Here is a 22,464-nt window from a genome sequence, read left to right as displayed (position 1 = left end):
AAAGCATCCCATAGATTAGATTTGATTTGAAAATTTAGGGTTAGGTCTCCGCTGAACTCATCTCGGACCGACCGAGTTGTAGAAATCGGTCTCACCGATTTGTCTTAGGCCATTGCACATGCGTTTTCGGTCTGACTGAAAATTGCAAATTGGTGTGACCGACTTCGATTCTCTGTGAAACCCTAGCGGTCTTGGTGCCACCGAACTATGACTCGGTCTGACCGAGTTCACTAGTTTAGGTTCCAAAAGCTGCTTCGGTATCACCGAGTTTACAAATTGGTAGATCCGAAATGCTTTTTATGAAGAACTAAAACTAAGTTTTTAAGTCATCTGTTTTGCAAGAATTCTGCACTTTGTGATGCTCATCTACTCTACCTCATCTACAACCTATTCACATGATCTGTTGACAGTTTGCCTGCAAGATGTCTGATCAAAGTGACAGCCAGAACAAGTCTGAGGAGCAGGTTCATGTGAGTGAGGGCGCTAGTCCCTCTAGCACTTCTGATGAGGGCAGCATGAGCACACTAAGCAACTTGCCCAAGGAAGCCACCAGAACAAGGAAGAAGAAGACCTCAGATTCTGAGGATGAGGATTATGTGGCTGTTGAGGAAGAAGTCATCTCCAAGAAAAAGGTGCTGAAGAAAGAGTATGGCTCAGCTGCTACAACAAAGCCAGGGATGCACAAGAAGGCTCCAGCAAAGAGGATTCCCATGTCAAAGGCCAGAGCCTCAACTGCTGAAACCTCCAAGCCAACTAAAGAGGCAGTTGGAGAAGGAAAGAAAAGGAAGGAAAGGGTCAAGAAGACCACTGCCAGAGTACTTGGTAGATCCTCCATTATGAGAGATTCAGAAGAAGAGGAGGAGGAATAGGATGCTGCACCAGCTCCTAAGGCTCAGAAGCTTATGGGAGATGCAATCAAGTCAGGGGCTGCTCCATCTAAGCCCAAGTCTGCTCCCTAGGCTGCTGCTCAGAAACCCCCAAAGCCCAAGAGGAACACCAGGAGTATACTACTAAGGAGAAGAACAAGGCCCCAGTGCCTGAAGCTGAAGAAGAACAAGATGATTCTCTTATTTTGAGGAAATTGAATCCCAAAATTCCTGACCACAATGATGCTCATCCAGTCGCTAAGGACATGCACATCAAGAAAGATACAGGAGTGAGGTTGTGGAGATAGTTTGATCCCTATGTTGTTAGGAGGAGGACTGCAGTTGACTACAGGTTCCATACAAAGGAACAACAAGATTTCTATGAGACAATTTTGCTTGACAAGAAGCCCATAGTGTGTGACATGAAATGGGTGGACTCGGAGTTCATCCGGGAAAATGAAGATCACTTCCCAGGAGTGTATGACAGCTTTAAGGCATGTGGAGTTGATGAATTCGTTGGACAAAAGCTCACCAAATGGAATGATGAGTTGATCATGCAGTTCTACTCCACTGCCCACTTCTATCCAGATGGGAGGATAGTTTGGATGTCTGAGGGTACCAAGTACCAGTCCACAGTTGATGAATGGGCCAAGCTAATCAATGCTCCCGAGGAACATGAAGATGACTTGGATGTGTATGCCAAGAAAAAGAAAGACCACAACTCAATGGCAAACATGTACAAAGAGATCCCTGATAAGGCTTTGGAAACTCACAAGCTTGGATCTGTGCATTTCTTGTTGTCTGGTCTGCCTACCATTAAATGGATCTTAAGGCACATATTGCTACCCAAGTCAGGAGATCACAAGATGATCAGAGGACACTCCATCAACATGCTGCAAATTTTTGATGTTCCCCAGAAATTCAAAGTTATGAGCTTGATTGTAGAAATGATCAAAAGGACAGCTGCTGATCAAAAGAGGAGTTGTGGATATGCTCCACATATTCAGGAGCTCATCAACTCTAAGATGGGCAGAAGGACTTACTTGCTGGACAAGGAGCATCTACCTCTATATCCTGAGTTTGAAGACAACATTGTTGTGATGAATGAGGAAGAACCATCATCAGCTCAAGTCAAGGAGAAGAGAGCCAAGGAAAAGGCTGAGAAAGCTACCCAGATGCCAAGTGTTGAAGAGGCATCTCGAGTCTTCCTAAAGATCAAGCAAGATCAGTTAGGCTATCTGATTCAAACTACACTGAGGATTGAGAAGGGCTTGACCACCCTGACTCAGAATCAGGAGAGCCTGGAGAGGATTGTGGAAACAAAATTCTATGATCTTGATCTGAAGGTGACTGAGATTCAGACTGCAGTTGAGCAGCTTCAGGAGGAAGCAGAGGAGAGGAGAGGAAAAGCAACCACTGATGCTTTTAAGCATGTGCCACGAGGTCCAAGTTCTGCTGCAGTGCCAGTCTCAGATGTTAGAGCTTCAATGTCAGCACTAGCAGCTGCAGCTCCAGTGCCACCTCCAGCACCCACTCCATCAGCTCCAACTACATCATTGGAAGCCTTCGTCCTTGGAGTTCTATCTACACCACCTCCCGAAGACCAAGCCTGATATACGTATAGCATTATGCATTTTCAAACTTTTTGGTAACTTGTTGCCAAAGGGGGAGAAATATGTATAGATCATAGGCTTCAAGAGAGAGAGTGTCTTACTTTTTATCTCTCTTGCTATTTTGGTTGAACTAATTTATTGTGTGCTTGTGTGAGATACTTTATGTCCTTGTGAGATACTTATATGATCATGTGGTTGATCATATGCTACCTTAATGTTTGGTTGAATGATGTTATCCTTTATATTCCATATATGATCATTCACTTGCTTGGTGATGAGTGCATGCTTTTAATTTTTATCATTTTGAGTGCTCCACCAAGATGTATGTGACATGGAAGAGTAACCCATGATCCTAATCGATTGTGCATTTGCATTCAAAAGCAAATTTTAAATAATGCACAAATTTAGGGGAAGTTCTTGCTTATCACATACTTCTCAAAGTGACGATGTTTTTCAATCTTATAATCATTTATCGAAGCTTTGATCTATATGTTGTCATCAATTACCAAAAAGGGGGAGATTGAAAGTGCAACTATCCCTGGGTGGTTTTGGTAATTCCTAACAACATATAGCTCATTGAGCTAATGCTACTTGAAGATAAATATTTCAGGAAAAGCTCAATGATTGGCATGGCATGGATTGGAAAGTGGACCCCTCAAAATGCTAAGGACAAAAGGATTGGCTCAAGCTCAAAGCACAAAACTCTACATTTCATTTTTAGTGATCCAAGATCACATTGAGTCCATAGGAAAAGCCAATACTATTAAGAGGGGGTGAGGTGTTGCTTAATGAGGTTCTTGCTCAAAGTGCTTAGTGATATGCTCCACAGCCCTCAATAACTTTCTCACATCCAAATATATCCCAAACCAAAAGTCAAACTCAGCCCCACCGATTTGATCTATCCAACGCCATCGAGTTCACTTGACATAGCCACTGCCACAAACCCTAGTGTTTTCGGTCCCACCGATAGGGATCTCGGTCTCACCGAGATGGGATTGTAATCTCTCTGTTTCCCTTCATAACATTTCGGTCCAACTGAGATGAATGATCGGTCCCACCGAGATTGCAATGCAAACTCTTTGTTTCCCTTTCATAACGTTTCGATCCTACCAAGAGAGCGAATCGGTCCCATCGAGATTGCCTGACCAACTCTCTGGTTAGTCTATTACCAAAATCGGTCTCACCGAGTTTGTGTAATCGGTCTCGCCGAGATTATGTTATGCCCTAACCCTAATGATATCGGTCCCACCAAAACCCCTAACGGTCACATTATGAACTAAATCGGTCTGACCGAGTTGTATGATTCGGTCCCACCGAGTTTGGTGATTTGTGTGTAACGGTTAGATTTTGTGTGGAGGCTATAAATACCCCTCCACCCACTCTTCATCCGTGGAGAGAGCCATCAGAACATGCCTACACTTCCAACATACATTTTCTGAGAGAGAACCACCTACACTTGTGTTGAGGTCAAGATACTTCATTCCAACCACATAAATCTTGATCTCTAGCCTTCCCAAGTTGCTTTCCACTCAAATCATCTTTCTACCAAATCCAATCCTATGAGAGAGAGTTGAGTGTTGGGGAGACTATCATTTGAAGCACAAGAGCAAGGAGTTCATCATCAACACACCATTTGTTACCTCTTGGAGAGTGGTGTCTCCTAGATTGGTTAGGTGTCACTTGGGAGCCTCCGTCAAGATTGTGGAGTTGAACCAAGGAGTTTGTACGGGCAAGGAGATCGCCTACTTCATGAAGATCTACCCTAGTGAGGTAATTCCTTCATGGGCGATGGCCATGGTGGGATAGACAAGGTTGCTTCTTCGTGGACCCTTCATGGGTGGAGCCCTCCGTGGACTCGCGCAACCGTTACCCTTCGTGGGTTGAAGTCTCCATCAACGTGGATGTACAATAGCACCACCTATCGGAACCACACCAAAAATCTCCGTGTCTACATTGCGTTTGCTCCCTCCAAACTCCTCCATTTACCTTCATATGCAATTGTTTTACATTCCGCTGCTATACTCTTAGAATTGCATGTGTAGGTTGTTTGCTTGACTTGTGCTAAGTTGCTAAAATATGCCAAGAATTAAAATTGGGAAAAGGCTAGAATTTTATTTGGTCAAGTACTCTAATCACCCCCCCCCCCTCTAGACATACTTTCGATCCTACACAAATGAGTTCATCCGACCCAAGCGGCCGCCGCCGCCACCATAGCCGCCGCCGTCATGGAGGTTGCCGAAGCGAGCTCCCAGGCATGCCCTCCCGGGTCTTACCCTGGACTTCTCCATGGAGGAGGACCTCAACCCGGTCGAGCCCCGGACGTCCCCCTACCCTGCCGCCGCCGCCGCTGATACGTCTCCAATGTATCTATAATTTATGAAGTATTCATGCTGTTATTGTATCATTCTTGGGTGTTTTACAATCATTTTATAGCAACTTTATATCATTTTTTGGGACTAACCTATTGACCCAGTGCCCAGTGCCAGTTGTTGTTTTTTGCTTGTTTTTTACATCACAGAAAATCAATATCAAACGGAGTCCAAACACCGCAAAACTTTACGGAGATTTTTTTGGACCAGAAGGAACCCAATGGGCCAGAGCCGCACCTGAGGGGTGCCCCGAGGGGGGCACAACCCACCAGGGCGCGCCAAGGCCCCCTGGCGTGCCCAGGTGGGTTGTTCCCACCTCGGTGGCCTCCCGCACCCCTTCTTTGCACTATAAATTCCTAAATATTCCGAAACCCTTCGGGGTTAACCTAGATCAGAAGTTCCGCCGCCGCAGGGCTCCGTAGCCACCGAAACACAATCTAGACCCGTTCCGGCACCCTGCCAGAGGGGGGAATCATCTCCGGTGGCCATCTTCATCATCCCGGCGGCCACCACGATGAGGAGGGAGTAGTCCACCCTCGGGGCTGAGGGTTTGTACCAGTAGCTATGTGATAAATCTCTCTCTCTCTCTCTCATGATCTATATCATGGGCTTTGTTAATATAGTCGGATCATATGAAGTCTCTCCCCTCTATACTCTTGTTGTGATGAATTGAGTCTTTACCCTTTGAAGTTTTTTCTTGTCGGATTGAATATTCAGAGATGAGAACACATGGCGTATGTCTTGCGGTATGAATACATGAGGTGAAAATTGGGGTGTCTTATTGATTCACTTGATATATGTTATGGCATTCAACTCGCGGATTCCCGCGGTGATATTGGGGTAATCTATGCATAGGGTTTGATGCACGTTTTTATTATGTTTTCTCCAACGGAAACTTTGGGGTCTCTTTGTAGTTCTTTGTGTGGATTGAGTATTATGAATATGATTTTGCTTTGGTGTTATTCTAGTATGAACTCTAGGATAGATCGAACGAAAACAATAACTTTGTGTTATTTTAGTACGGACTCTTGAATAGATCGAACAGAAAGAATAACTTTGAGGAGGTTTTGTACCCTGCAAACAATTCCTATCTTTTGTTCTCCGCTAATAGGAACTCGGGAGTGATTCTTCGTTACACTTTGAGGGATAATCATATGATCCAACTATGTTAGCAATGTTGAGAGATTGCACTAGTGAAAGTATGGACCCTAGGCCTTGTTTTTAAGCATTGAAACACCGTTTTTGTGCCCGTTTACTATTTGCTACCTTGCTGTTTTTATTTATCCAGATTATAAAAATATATTTCTACCATCCATATTACACTTTTATCACCATCTCTTCGCCGAACTAGTGCACCTATACAATTTGACATTGTATTTGGTGTGTTGGGGACACAAGAGATTTTTTGTATTTGGTTGCAGGGTCGTTTCAGAGAGACCATCTTCATCCTACACCTCTCACGGATTGATAAACCTTAGATCACCCACTTGAGAGAAAATTGTTACTGTCCTACAAAACTCTGTGCTCGGAGGCCCAACACGTGTCTCAAGAATAAAGTTGCGTAGTAGACATCAGCCGTCGCGGAGGAGGACGCGACCGCGACATATGTCGTCTTCCGCAACGAGATTACGGCTGCCGGGGACCCCCTTGTCGACATCCTCGCTGCCGATTTCTTCTCTCTTGACGTCTCGGGGGCCGTCGGGGCCGAGCCGGCCTCCCCGTCGTCGGTGACGCGTCCCAGATCTGGGCCCCTTCGAGCTCCATCTGGGCTAGGGCGGGCCGGCGGCTCGGTGTGTGGCGAAGCTGCTTCCTGGTGTTGGTGGCGAGAAGGCGGTGGTATGCGGGCGGTGGCTGGTTCGTTGGCCGGCGAGCTACAGCGCGATGACGGGGGCTGTCCGGACCCTTTTGGGTCCGACCGGGCCTAGGCGTCTGGTAGGCCCCTTGTCCGTGCGTCCGGTCGGCTCCGTGGCGGTGGTGGTGGATGTCCCTCCACATCGGATGTGTTGCGAATGCCCCCGAGCTCACTATCTCTTCTCCCATCCTTCAGGTCTCGTGTTGATGGCCTCAGGGAGACGATGAAGTTGGTTCGACGACCGTGGTGGCACATGTTGGTGGGTGGCATGTTGGGCGGTGCACTATGGATTGTCTGGGGTGGTGGTGGGGGCGTGGGTCGGAAGAAATCCCTGACGGCTCGTCCGACCCCGACGTGGCAACGCCTGCGGGTGCCGCGGAGCCTTCTTGAAGGGCGTCGGGTACACCCTCCCCCACTGCCACCCCCCCCCCCCCCCCCGCGTACCGGGGGAAACCCTAGGACTAGTCCGGGCAACAGCGTCGTCGTCGTCGCCTCCTTCTTGAAGGTGTTGCTAGGTTGCGGCGCGTCGGAGTGCTGGGTGCATGGTGATACTTCTCCGGAGGGTGCAGCGGTTGCCGGCCATCTTCCTTCCGTTGATCCGCCGTTGTTGGCATTTGTTTCTCTTTCTTTTTCCCTCTTTTTTCTTTGGGCTTGTTTGTGCTACGGCCCCGCGAGCTGGCTGTATCGGATGATGCTTCATCTATAATATAAAGTGGGGGAAACCCTTTATCGTAGTAACATATGCGTGGTGTCATACAAAGCTTCATTTATTAGGTTATAGACTCATATTGCATTAGGACATGTGATGTTACAGTAATTAGCTAAATTACTCAAACTACCTCTTTCCTCATTAGCTCATTGCCACATAAGCAAATTTGCCGAGTTGGACTCAATGTTACTGCTGAAATTACTCCCACTGTGGTTAGTAACATATGTATGTTACTAGTCTAAGTTACTCCCCAATATTACTAGCCTAAGTAACATCACACATACCAATATAAGATGAGTCTACAAGCTAATAAATGAAATGTTGCATGACAACACGCATATGTTGCTCCTCATTATGAAGGCATGTTACTAGTCGAAGTTACTCTTCATTGTGACTAGTAGAATGCCCGTGCGTTGCAACGGGCTTTTAAAGTGCTCTTCATTTGTTCCCTTTGTCTTCCCTTAACTAAAATGTTTCTCACAGTGATATGTGAACTCATAAATTTACAACCAAACCAACATATCAAGAGGTAAAAACATATTTATCGAAGAGCATATGTACATCAGATTCAACATTAAGGTTCTGATGTCCGGTAGATTGAGAACAAAAAAAATGGTGACTTACCAACAAATCTCATTTATATTTCAGAACATGGTTGTCCTACAATTGTGTGCCTACAAGATCTTTCTTCCCCTTCCTCCCTCCCTCCCTCGATCTATCGCCCCTCTCTCCCCTCTCTCTCACTCACTCTCTTAATCTCGAATGTGTTGCCTTCTGAAGAGGGCTCTAGCGGTCTAGTAGCCGTCTTGTGAGCTGGTCGTCATTCTTGTTGTTGGGGGCGACAACGAATGAATGAGACATGGGTATGTGAGGCATCACAAAAATGCGATTTCAAAATTTTATTTGGAAAACTTTTCTAGCTCAAACTGCTTATTCAAGTTTGAAAATCAAATCACATGTATAGAAAACATTTTTTTCACAAACAATATGGGTGCAAGGAGACATGTATAAGGGCATATGTTGTAGAGGAATATCGACTTTTTATACATGGGAGGAACCAACAAAGAAATAAAAATTTGAGAAAATGTTGGGCACAACTGTATTCTCACATGTGGACCTACAATAGATGTTAGTAAATAGATACTCCCTCCATCATCCCAAAATAAGTACCTCAACTTTATAGTTGTAGACGGGTATTTTAACTGCTTCATTTCTTGAGACACTTATTTTGGGACGGAGGGAGTACTTCAGGAGTCACAACGACATTTTCAAAACTGTTATTACCCATCCAAAGAAAGATATTTATGTTGCATAAACACCAGAAACCAAAATTCAGCCCAATAAAGTGTACTGATCTTAGTTATTAGCATTACTCACTTGATAGGAGCCGTAATAATCTGCTCATATGTTGCTCCCTTAAATCTAAGGGTGAAATAAACAACAGAAAAATCGACAGTGGGAACATGGAAGGCCATTCCAATCAATTTTCTAACGAGTTCTGGAAGCACCTTACCAATAGCATGCAAGAAATGAAGCAGTTAAAATACTCGTCTACAACCATAAATGACGTAGTTTGCGTACCACAAGAAAGTATGTTCAGTCCTAGCTTGTCTTACGAGTAATATACTCCCTTCGGTCCTTTTTAGTCTACATATAAGTTTTGTCTGAAGTCAAAGTATCTCTATTTTGACCAAACTTATAGAAAAAAATATCAACATGCACAATGACAAATCAATATTATTAGATTCGTTATGAAATGTAGCTTCATAATTCATATATTTGATATTGTAGATGTTCATAAATTTCAATATAAATTTGGTCAAACATTGCAAAATTTAACTTGACACAAATCTAATACGCGGAGTAAAAATGCCGGAGGGAGTATGTAAAACAATTTTTTTCAAGGCTGACAATAATGTGTTGTGTCCATAACATTGAAGATATACTATGAACATGTCACCTTCTAACATGCCTGCAACTCCTTAATTTATTTCTCGGAGGATGATTCAACAATCTTCAAGTGTACAGTAGAAGCTCCATCTTTTCCTTTCCCCACACCCGTGCAAGAATGCCGCAAGTTCCATGTCCACCTCCCTCTCGAGCAAGACTTGACCGACTGCCTCTCCCCTCCGGCTTCCTGCACCTCAAGACCACATAAAAAAATCAGAAACCACATAAACCGGTCCACAAAGCACTGAACAAAATTAGAACATACTTGAAGTCGCATACACCATGTTTTCCATCGATGGCGCCTACATCCCATGGCGCATCAATCATAGGCTAAAACGCTCAGAACTTCCAATGATGACATGATAAATATCAAGCATGTGATAACAATGGAGTCTGATGTACAAGAACTCTGATGAAAGCATCACTAAATCTAGCAATACTTGGTTATGTAGTTTCATGCATGAACAATTGAACATTCATACACGCTCAAATAAAGAGAGCATGTTATATATTCAAATTTCGAGCTTGGCACGGAAACTGAAGATAGTCTAAAAATTCAAACATTGGTGTTTTTGATGATCCTGCTAGTACAACTTTTATAGTTAGGATAGTCGCCTTGCTATTTCCATTTGAAAGAAAAAAAACACCAACAATTGGGACGGGTATGGCGATGCGACCCCTCACCTGCGTTTCTGCAAAACCTTGTTAGTTGCTAGCATCCATAGCTCAAGCTCACCCCTTCGACTGGCAGCGTGCGAGAGACCGCACCGGCCGGCCGCTGCTGACTGGCGGGAGCAGGTGAGGAATGCAGCGACACACACACACACAATCATCATCATCAAGCAAGCAGCCAAGCACACATAATTATAGAACTAAAACTACGGTTTTCATAGTTGAGAAACAGGGTGGACATTGTTGGAGCTGATCCCCAACTCCTTCTTCCTCTCAGTTTCTCACAAGTTCGCACAGGAACAATGGAACACAGAAGTTTTTTGGCGTCGTGCTGCTTCACACAGCCACGACCTTTTCTCTCTGTATTTCTCTTTCTCAAAGCAAACATACGTACAACTCTTAAATAAAACACACACGCACGCACACAACCGAGGCAAAGCCGCCCTGATTTTTGTGGCACTAACCCATGCACCAACGCACCACTAACCAACTATCCCATGCGGCTAATCTTCTTCCTAGACCTGGCATGCAATACTAACAAACTCACCCGTCTACTCCTCAGGGCCTTGGCTTCAGCTTACCGTTTCACACGACGGCGTGCCGATTCACACGACACCACATCTCACCATCTACATCGCTTCACACGATCTGGCATCTCACCTTGCACACTTGCTGCTCCAAGACTCCTACCCATGACACACCTGATGAACTACATGCAGTACAAAAGCAAAAAACACATGCAGATATGAAATCAAGATTAAACCAAACAGACGTAATAAGGTGCGGCAGGATGGATGGATTGTGTTGCCTTTTGAATGTAGTCGAGACATCACATCATGTTGAAGAAGTTGTCCTTGCTGCCGCTCACCCATGCCACCACTTCGCTTACCGCTTTGTCCATGGTGAAAATCCGACCGCCACCAGCGACCAGCCTCACTATAGCGACCGGATCCTCTGTCATCCCTAGGATTTCCGATACGCAGCTACATCCACGTGCTAGTCCTGGCCGCCGTGAGGACGAGGATGAGATCGTTGGTAGAGAGGATCACAATCTGGATGAGACCAAAGGAAAGATTGTAGAGTGTTTTGTGATTGAGAATTTGTGGGCCTAGGTCCCTAGCTAGGCAAGGAAAGTTAAGATTTTGGAAGGAAAGATTAGGACGGGGATGGGAAGGATCTTCGGTGGTGGGGGTATGGAACGAAATCAAAGACGTGGGGTGGGCCTGGGGATTTCGTTCGATCGATAGGTTAAGAAACGAAACGACGGTTTACTCGTAGCGAGACGATCGAGGGGCCTCCCTCCCTCTTTCGAGCGAGTCGTGGACGATTTTAGGAAGGTGATCGAAATTTTTTAATGCAATTGTTTAATCCGTAATTTGGTATTAAAATATTATGAATATAAAAGCCAAATAAGAAACCAATTCGGTTTTTGATGGGAAGGTGATCTCACGTAAGAAGGTAAGAAAATTAGCACCTACCAAAGAAAGAAGCGCGAGAATTATTACCTGATATAAACCAGGCAGGGTATTAAAGGCAATTACTTTGGTTTTAGTGGCAGGGTGAAAAAACCTATGTATAGGAGAGATGGTGGGAGGGAGGATGAAAAAAGACCAACGAAAATAAACCGTGGATACTATTCACCAACTCAGACATTAAGAGTAGAGATTAGGATTTGGAATTGATTGTCATAAAACAAAATTTTATTAATTGATAACGTGCTATCGGTACATGCCCGTTTATAACGTGTCTAGTTAGGAAACTTTGGAAAAGTTAGGAAAGTTTTTATTGTGAGGGTAAAAAAAATCAATGTGAGGAGATATGGTGGTGGGATATGAGACGAAATTAAACCGGACGAAAATAAACCAGACAAAATATAACCAGACGAAAATAAACCGTGGACGCAATCCTACCAACTGCTTCATTAGGAGTAGAGATTAGTCTGAGCAACACCGCTGCTGTCATTGTAGGAGTTGCAGATGGCCATTGCTGCTGCAACCGACACCCCCACGCGGGAAGGCGGAGCGTGGATTGGGGGCGAGGGCCACGTGGCGGGCCAAGCATGATGTGGATGGATGGCTCGATTTTTTTGCATCCAGGCCACTCCTATGCGTGGGGTGCAGATGTTCCGAACGACTGTCCGTCCTTTGGACACCGTCCGCCTCGCGACCCAAACAAACAAATGTGTGCGTCTGTTTGGGGTCTAGAGTTGAAGTTGCCACAAAAGTCTGTGAGAGAGGAGTACCGCTCCGCTTTGTATGCGTGCTTCGCGGGCCGCCAAATCGTGGAAGGCTACAATTTCCGACATCCGCGGACTCGTATGAAAACAACGAATCTCTCCGGGCCGCTTCTCCAGTCGAACCAAAGCCCATCCGACGATCGATCCTCCGACCAAATGCCTCGCAAGGCGAAAGCCGCGGAGCCTACCCGGCGGTCCAAGGGCAAACGAGTTCATCCGACCCAAGCGGCCGCCGCCACCACAGCCGCCGCCGTCATGGAGGCCGCCGAAGCGAGCTCCCAGGCATGCGTCTACGACGCCCTCCCGGGTCTTACCCTGGACTTCTCCCCGGAGGAGGACCTCGACGCGCCCGAGCCCCGGTCGCCCTCCTACCCTGCCGCCGCGGAGGAGGACGCGACCGCGACATATGCCGTCTTCCGCAACGAGATTACGGCTGCCGGGGACCCCCTTGTCGACATCCCCGCCGCCGATTTCTTCTCCCTTGACGTCTCAGGGGCCGTCAGGGCGGAGCCGGCCTCCCCGTCGTCGGTGGTGGCGCGGCCTGCCGCGGCGGCGACGCCCTCGAGCTCCCTCGCCCCGACGGAGCAGCCGGCGCAGGGGTCGGAGCGCGCGTGGTTCCGAGGAGGGAGGCGGTTCAGGAGCCCCATGCTGCAGCTACACAAAGGTCTGGACTCTGGATTTATGGTTACTGCTACGAACTTGCTGTCGTGTGTGATGAGGAAAAAGAAGTGATTTTTTGTTTTGACAAGCTAGAACATGGGACATAGCAGTTGCAGTTTGTACAATGATGGGCTAGCAAAATATTGTCAAATGCTATTCGAAACCAATAGTATAGTGGTCTACATGTGTTTTTAATGGAGAAAGTGATAGGAGAAGGTTTTGGCAAACAGACATACTGTATTACTTAGTCGATTTTAGGCTCGCTGATCACATTTTGTTTGATCTTTGGAGGCTTAATTAGTTTTTATAACATGGGATCATTACAAAACTTGGGATCTTTACAAACTTATATGGTTCTACTGCAACATTTGCCCGATGAGATAATAAAGTATTGCCTATCTGTTGCAGAGATTCTTGACTTCTGTGATTTTATCTCACCTTCTGCCGAAGAGCAATCTTCACGGACAGCTGCTGTGCAAGCTGTCTCTGATGTTGTCAAGCATATATGGCCTCATTGCAAGGCATCGTAACATTCTCTCTCTCTCTCCCGTTTATATATTTTTACGATGATAGCCACATCATTTTGTTAGTTCTTGACTCCGCTTGGCAGGTGGAAGTCTTTGGATCTTTCAGAACAGGGCTCTATCTACCAACAAGTGATATTGATGTAAGAGTATTTTCTATCCTACTCTCATAAATTTCAGCACTTAACTTTCTCTGTCATGTTGTTTGTATTTTGTGAACTTTTGGGGCTATTAACAATTGTACTAGAAGAACGCCCGTGCGTTGCAACGGGGCCACATTAACTTTAAGAGTTCAATATTACGACATTGGCGACCTTTTTTACCATCAAATCCTCACACACACAGACACACACTCTCCCTCCCTCTTCCTCACTCTCTATCCCCCTCTCCCTCTCTCTCTAACACACACACATATCCATCTTATTGGGTACGGTACGGGACCATAATCCATCTATTTCAAACATACACGCTAGTGCATAACAATTTGGATTATGTGTATTATATTTGCCACCAGAACTGAGGGAATTAATTTCATATAAATCGACCAGCCACAATGTGAGAAATCACATGCATAGAAAAGACATTCTGATAGCAATCCAAATACCATACTCAACTGAATACCTAACCTGAACAATACTCTTATTTCTATGCGCCAGAAAAAATGGAATAGCAAAGCTAAGTATGCCTACATACGCTCAGATTATATATAAGAATCTTGGGTGAACAATTGCAACAAAGCACTAAGCAGCGATAAATTTAAATAAAAAATCCATTAATTATGCAGGCAGCAGGCTTGTTACAACATAGAGAGATAGGAAAATGTCACCTCCAGTAATGTAGCGCAAAGGAGTGGAACGAAGCATTAATGAGCGGTTGTCTGTTCTTCTCCATGTACATGGATCAGCAGTAGAGCCAAGTATATAAGTACTTGACCGAACTCCACTCTTCGTGTACGGAGAGCCATGTCACCTTCTCGCCGCTGCAGCATGGGAGGATGGCTGGTTCACGTGACCCTCCAGCTGGGGGATCCATGGTGGCTGACCGTCGAGCTCGAGGCAGAGAAGTTGAGGGCAGTAGTGGCGAGATCCATGCCGGCCAACTGGGCGAAGAGGAGGTCGTCGGGGAGGGACACATCGGCAAGATCCGGTCACCACGCGACCTGAAGAGCAACAGTGATCTCCACAAGCTGTAGGCCGACGGCGTGCTCCATCCCCTGAGATGGGGTGACCATGGCGGTGGCCACAGCTCCTCATGCTCGCCTCGATCTCGGTGACACACCCTGAGTGTAGGAGGCAGCAACGACCTCGACGAAATCATGGCCTCCATCCCGGAACGCAATCATGTCGCTCTAAATAAATGGATTCAATCATGTGACTCTAATTACTTCGGATTGTTATGTGCACATTAAGCGGTGTGCAGTTAGGAAAGAAAATGTTTTCTAATTAAAGTGATTGAGTGATTTAAGGTAAGGTTAATTAATTTAGATTTGATTTTTAGTGATTGTTAGTAAAGTATGATGCGTCTTTAAAATCTTTTATTTGTTTCCTTAAAATCTATTATTTGTTTCCTAAAGAAATTTGCAATAATGGAAGGTATCGGTTGATTTGGATAAGTTAGTAAATTTAGATCCGTGATTGCGTGCACGTTTGGAAAGTGCTGATTTGCAAGGAAAGAGCTGAGGGGTAAATAAACCGGTGAATAAGAAACCGGCATCGAAAAAAATCTACGATAGTTAACCTACGAAAAAAAACCGGACGAAAGTGGTGGGACGAAAAAAAACCTGGAAGCGAGACTACCAACTGCTCCATTAGGAGTAGAGATTTTATAAGTGCAAGTAGTAGTGAACCAGAGTACAACTGAATTACCATTTTAGTTGCAAAAATAAAAGTATGCATGTCTCAATCATTTAGTTCCTTTGTCTATGAGCCATCATCAATCATTCTTCTCTCCCCGTGCTCCTCGCCCACACCAGAGGGGTGCCGGAGTTTTTTCCTTTTTGAGAGTATACTACATGTGCTCCTCCCGCGTGGCGTGGCGTGTGACTGTAGTGTGGCAAACTAGCAGGTAAAGGTAAGCGTCAAACCAGTTAACTGTTAGATTTTTCTCTAACACGACCTGGTTTGAGGTGCAAGATTATTGCCCCCCCCCCCCCCCCCCCCCCCCCCCCCGCGCGCCGTGCGTGGTCTAGAGTGCAACTTATGACACAGTACCTGGTCATCAGTGCAGTTTACTCCAACAAAAATGGTAGAATCTGAGCGTGGTAAGCATTCTGAAACCAAAATGCTAGAATCTTAAGAAAGAGATTTTCAATTGAAGTAACAAGAAAGGAGAGAACAAAATATCATACTGGTGGAGTTCCTACACTGTTTCTGAACTCTCCTTGTCTAGGACAACAGTACACTGTTTCTCTGGACTAATGCTCACCTAATTGCACTTGTGGAATCATATACTGAAACTGATAAGGCATCTTGTTCTGTTTTATAATAAATAAATTACCGTGATATGTCAGCTTGCTACAAATGATTGCATTCACCACCTTTTTACGTGTGACCACAGACAAAACATACTTGTATTAATAATATCTTCTTTGTCTTTGAAAGTTCAGACATGGTATCTTGTGCTGTTTTATGATAAAAGAAATTACCTGGATATATCAGCTTGTTACAACCGATATGCACTCACTTCCTTTTTTTTTTACCTGGAAACACATAGAAAATATACTTCCGCTTAGGAATGTCTTCCCTTCGTCCTTGGAAGTTCTCAAGTTCATATGTGTTATTTCTGTTGCAGGTTGTAGTATTTGAGACCAGGGCTAAGACTCCTCAAGGCCTATATGCTCTTGCGAAAGCATTATCTCAAAAAGGTGTTGCGAAAAAGATACAGGTTCCAATTCTCACCCTTTCTTTATCTAGCGGCAATAATGTGGTCTCTGGAAGCCTCATTTTCTTATGTGAAAGAACTACCATACTCCGGAGGGTTTCAAATTTCTTTGCCAGGCTTCCTGCTAGTGGCCGTACAGTTTTCAAGTTTTTGAATTTTGATTTCCCAAATGTGAACTTCAGAAGTCAAATTGATCCAGTTCTATTTTTTTGGGAATGCACATGGAATTCTAAGTGTTATCATGAAGGATCTGATGTTTTATGTCATGCAGTACGGGAAGTATTGCATGCAGCTTTCGAATAGCACCATCAAGATTTGCAGCATTCATAGCTATTATGCATCAACCTGATAAATAGGAGATTATCCCAATGATTCTCTGGTTAATAATAATGTATGAACATTGCGCTTGGGTACGATGTTTGCTGGAAATCAGGTTGATGACAACATTCTGAAGTAATGTGGAAGCAAATATGGAATTCCTTCATTTGCTAAACTCGTCATTCAACCAGTAGAGAACAAGGAGGTTGTTAACATGCTTTTGAACATGTTGCGGAGAATTGAACTCAATATTTATTTTTTTGAACAGGGCTTGATATTTTGAAGTGGTGTATAATTAATGCGTGCGTGCAGGGAAGTGGCTATGGAAGAATACTGTTTGGTCCTACTAGATTTCCTTACCTTTTGGCTTCTGAGAAAATGTGCATGTGAATAGAGTTTGCACAACCTTCTCAGGACACTAACTGCGCACGAGAAACACAAACCGCCTCTTGTTCTATCCCTATATTTGTGCGAGCCAAACTATTGATGATTTTCTTGTCCATTGGAATTTGGCTACTGGAGTTTGAAATTCAAGCTCGAACCGGCTGATTTTACCAAGCTATTTGTTGGCCAGGATCCTTAGTACTTGCCAGTATCTGAATCCCACTCGTAATGATAGCTTCTAAAGCAAGAAAACATGTGGTATTTATTATTTTCCTGATAATGGAAAAAAGCCCAATTGTTCCAATTGAATTACAATATGGGATGATACATAATCCACCTTCGAAGGTTGCCAAATGCTATCGGTTGAGTTTGGAAGCTAGCACCGTTCTGTTCTGCAGTTGTCAGTTGGTAATGATGTTAACTTTGTTTCTTGGCAGGTAATAGCAAAGGCCCGTGTGCCAATCGTAAAATTCATGGAAAGAATTAGTGGAATACCTTTTGACATCAGGTTAAATTTTGTTTTCTCATGTTTTATAGGTCTCCCTCCTCCCTCTTACTAAGTTGTACAAGCGCTTACTGTTATGATCTTCTTTTCCTTTTCCAGCTTTGATATTGATGGTGGACCACAAGCAGCGGACTTCATCAAGGTATCTATTCCAATAAAGGACTGGGCACTACACTATGGAGGGCACACATACTCTTTTGTAGCTAATCTTTGACAGACATATGATCATATATACTTCTAATCATCTATGTTGCGGTCATACTGAAGACAATTATATTTTCCATTTTGTACCAATAGGACGCCATCAAGAAGATGCCTGCTTTAAGACCTTTGTGTATGATTCTGAAGGTTTTCCTTCATCAAAGAGAGCTCAATGAGGTACACAACTTAAATTGTTATTTCTTCACTCCATAGTGAAAACTCAGTTGCTTGGAATTGTTGCGTCGACAGAGATTTCTAATGATTGCTTCACTCTGGTCGGTAGGTCTATACTGGTGGGGTTGGGTCATATGCTCTTCTCACAATGCTGATCACACATTTACAGGTGAACTGAGTTCTGTTTTATCTGCATGTCCTTGCCTCACTTTCTTAGCCTCATGGCACATGTGTTATACACTCGTATTTTTTAGCTAAACTTGCCACACTTGTGCCTCCATCATCCACAAGTAAGCCTTGTTAGCCAAAAAAGTTTGGCATTGCTTTAGTTATTTGTCTTGTGACATATGCTTTCCTTCAACCCAATAGTTAAAATAAATTCTATTAAAACAAATTCTTAAATAAAGTCCTAATGCAGCGTCGGTACTAAGCCACATCACCTTTAGTAGCCTTCGTATTAAACTTCATTGTACTTAATAATCGGGTCATAAGTTGCTAAGAGGTGTTTAAAATAAGGAATGTTTTAGAAATGATGTTAGTTATTAAACTCCTTGTACTATATTCATGAAGGATATGCAATTCTTTTCATACATATATTTATCATCTAAAGGATTATCCTTTTTGCTAGTTGATCTGGGGAGTGAAAGATATGCTGGGCTATCGACAATCCAAGGAACACAATTTGGGAATTCTTTTGGTAAGCAATACCTTCCTAATGATTCATGGTAATGAGATCTTTTAAACTTTGGTATTTATCTTATGTAAAGTTGCACTTAATAGTCACTGGTTCTTCATATGCACCAGGATATATACCAGTGCACACATGTGAAATGCCTGTTTTATCTTCTTTTTGCTACTTTTGGATAAACTTGCATCACCTTTGATATGATGGGGAAACATATATTATCTTTGTAATGATGGAGATACAAAACATGGTTGCAACCCTTCATACAAATTTATGTTTTCTCCATGTCAGATCAAGTTTTTTGACTTTTATGGACGCAAGTTGAACTATACGGATGTTGGAATATCCTGCAACTCTGCAAGAACCTTTTTCTTAAAGAGTGATAAAGAGTAAGACAACTGATTTTATTTGTATTATTACTCCCACATCAGTACTATCTCTACTGTGATGTCCTGCTGTTCACTGATCCTATTTCTAATCTGTTTTTAAAGCTTTGTGAATCTTGACCGACCACATCTTATAGCCATTCAAGATCCCATGGTAAGATCATTTTCCTTGTTCATTTTGGTTGAACTTGATAATTCGCAGTAGCAGTGTGTTTACCTATTGAAATTATTTCATGGCCTAGGTACCAGATAATGATATCGGGAAGAATTCCTTCAACTACTTCAAGGTAGCTTTCTAAAGTTCCTATCTGTCTTTGTGCACCTCTTTGTCTATGATGCTATGAATAATTTGATGCCACTCATTTAAAATTTCATAATGCTGTATGTTCTTATGGATAACGAATTAACAATTGATAAAAGTAATCTTATTTTAATTCGCTGATTATTTTACTGGTTCCCGCTGGCGGTTTGATTCGGTTTGATCCTTCCTTGCCTTCTTAGTGTTATTCCAGTAAAGTGGCTGTCTGACATATCACGCACTTACCAGAATCCTAGCGTTTTCTTCAGTGATGAATGGCCCAGAATGGTTACTCAATCTCTGTTTGCAACCTGGGGCCATCAATCTGAACTTATCTTTGGGCATAAAATATTATGTGCTTAAATTTGAGTATCTGCGTCTTTAATGTTGGATTAAATACGCTAGGTGTCTCTAGTTTGGTTTTTAATCAACTACCACAAGCATGCATGAGTAATTCACAGCAAACCTGTCTTGATAACAGTATATGACACTTCGCCCTTTTCTTGCCAAATGCTCCAGTTTGTTCGCTTAATAAGTGAAACTTCCATGGATTTGGAACAATTGTAACTAGGCTTTGATGTCTGAAGTGCATTTGCTATCTTTGACATATCTATACCACTATAGAGTGTGTGAATAAGTTTAAATATGGATCGTTGGATGAACTCAATCCGACGGTCAAGAGATGGCAAATCCAGGCGTTACTGACCATTCGATTTCCTATCAATTACATCAGATCTGCCATGTGCATTATCTAGAAGTTTTCAATAATTAAAAACTTATTCTAGAATCTTCCATGCATGATCTTGCTCCATTTGAGTTTCTCGCTTGAATAAAGGTGTATCCATTTATGATTTAGTCTAGATCTTCCATGCATGCTCTTGCTCCATTAGAGTTTCTCGCTTGAATAAAAGTGTATTTGTTTATGAGATTACTTGTGAATTTTTACTCAAGATGAAAGACTTCTTATCAACCATTTCTTACAGTCCATATATATTTTCAGAGAATTTTAATCAAATGCTGCAACACTATCTTGGCATATTCATGAAATTTAACCATGTAGCACTATGTAGCTAAGGTTTTCCTTTTTGTAACAAATTTGTATCCTGAACTTCATGCACGTAATATGTACATGTCAGTTGTCTGTCAACATTGTGTTGTAACGATATCTCACAACTCATGTGAAAAGCACGTGCAACTCACTAGTAAAAAAAGGGCCCCGATAAATCCCAAACGTTCGGATTTTAAGCATGTCATCCCAAACGTTTTTTGATGGCAACTGTTGACGCGAGGTGGCAACTTTAGTTGTTATAACATGGCAACTTTGTCCCAGTTCGTTTTTTTGTCAGAAAATTGCCATGTTTGCCAACCTCGTGTGAACTAAAGTTGCCATGAAAAACGTTTGGATTGCCATGCTTAAAATCTCAATGTTCGGGATTTATCATTTCCGTAAAAAAAATCTACATGGCAACATGACATATATCTGATGAAGATACTTGATTCATGGTACAGGTGAAATCAGCATTTTTGAAGGCTTATTCAGTGTTAACTGATGGCAAGTTGATTACAAGCTTGGGACCAAACAGGAGCATTCTGGGAACCATTGTCAGACCGGATTCGGTGCTCCTCGACCGTAAAGGCTGGAACACTGATAGTGTGTTAGCTGACATGTTAGCAGAACCCTGGGAACCGTTGCCCCAACGGTTTGACAGTGAGAATGACGCATTGTATAACTGGCACACGTTAGACGATGATGAACCACTGCCCAGAAACACTCAACCTGCATCTGAGGAAACTAGTTCATCACCACTGGGGAAACGCAAGTCCTCCAAGTCAAAAAAGAAATCACAAAAGAAGGCGAAGGCTGATGCATCAAGCAGTGATGATAATGACAAAGAGGGGTCCAGAAGCAGAAGAGAACAGAGTCGGGGTAAAGGGTCGGCACAAAGTGAAAAATCGCGTCGCAGTGGGGGAAGCAGCCGAAGAAGGAAAGGGACGCGAGAGTATGACAGATTTACAAACACACTCCCACAGTACACGCACATCAGCAGATGGTGAGTCGTGTGCTGCTATTGATAGCTTTCGCAGTCTGTTTTCGGAGGTGCCGCAGAATTTGACGGCGGGAAGAGCATTGTGACACCATGGCAGTCTGTTTTCGGAGGTGCCGCAGAATTTGACGGCGGGAAGAGCATTGTGACACCATGGCGGCATGCTACCAAACATTTAAGTTAGCAGCAGTAGTCGGATGCTCAAATGTGTTGTGCTATTTGTTTTATTAGTTTACTATCCAGTCCTTGTAATGCTGAGCAAACCGAATTTTCAATTATATTTTTTGAATCAGCAGTTTTACCGAGCCGCACCGTGATCGCAAAGTTGTTCCAGGTAGTAGTATTTGGTTGTTGTGATAAAGGCTTCAAACTTTTATATAGCATCTACGCTGCCATAGCGAATTGATCAGTGTCATGTAAAAGACTGGAGTCTCTTTTCAAGACAATAAGGCCAAAAGAAACTTCTGAACAAACTTGGAATAGCCTGCAGTTGCCTACCAATCACACGCACTATATGCAACTAGCAACTTTGCTTCTTCTTTTTTTTTTTTGAGACTCGTAACTTTGCTATGAACGACCAGTCTTATTGTCCCGGACATAAAATCTTGCTCTGTTGGCCCAAGGAGCAGTAGCTGGAACAGTGTTACTAGCAAGTAGTGGTTGTTCAACATTTTTGCACTCTACAGTTTTTTCTACAAGAGAGACATTTTTGCACTCTACAGTTTTTTCTACAAGAGAGAAGTTCCGGCCGTTATTTTCCAAAATCACAGCAACATTTGCTTTCTCCAGTGGCAGTGTTCGCACACATACTGCTTATTCTGAGGTGTTAAAAAGAAATGCTACATCTGAAACGCAATTATGGTTTACGAAATACTCCCTCTGTAAACTAATATAAGACCTTTTTGAGTTTTAAAAAATATATAAGACCTTTTAGGTCAAGGGAGTAGTTATGGGCTATTGATAAGTTAATTTTGAGATGCCAGATACATATACTCCCTCCGTTCCTAAATACTCCCTCCGTCCGGAAATAATTTTAGTTATAGATACATCCCTTCTTATCCATTTTGATGACAAGTATTTTCGGACAGAGGGAGTACAAGTCTTTTTAGAGATTCCAATGCGGACTGCATACGGAGC

The 22,464-nt window shown here is 43.4% G+C and overlaps 1 protein-coding gene across 1 annotated transcript; it reads left to right on the top strand.

Annotated features, from left to right (window-relative positions):
• Positions 1-12,390: 12,390 nt before the first annotated feature.
• Positions 12,391-21,707, top strand: LOC123061915 (terminal nucleotidyltransferase 4B). The gene is made up of 13 exons (XM_044485200.1): positions 12,391-12,931; positions 13,336-13,448; positions 13,538-13,594; positions 16,242-16,334; positions 17,471-17,541; positions 17,638-17,680; positions 17,836-17,916; positions 18,023-18,082; positions 18,542-18,610; positions 18,890-18,987; positions 19,090-19,138; positions 19,227-19,271; positions 20,792-21,707. Exons 1-13 carry the CDS (start codon positions 12,424-12,426, stop codon positions 21,335-21,337), a joined length of 1,833 nt encoding a protein of 610 aa, XP_044341135.1. The 5' UTR covers positions 12,391-12,423; the 3' UTR covers positions 21,338-21,707.
• The last annotated feature ends 757 nt before the right edge of the window (positions 21,708-22,464 follow it).

The sequence above is a fragment of the Triticum aestivum genome, chromosome 3A, assembly GCF_018294505.1.
Source record: "Triticum aestivum cultivar Chinese Spring chromosome 3A, IWGSC CS RefSeq v2.1, whole genome shotgun sequence".
In the NCBI taxonomy this organism is placed as follows: Eukaryota; Viridiplantae; Streptophyta; class Magnoliopsida; order Poales; family Poaceae; genus Triticum; species Triticum aestivum.
The sequence above is the reverse complement of the archived record's forward strand: the minus strand, read 5'-3'. Positions and strand labels throughout refer to the sequence as shown.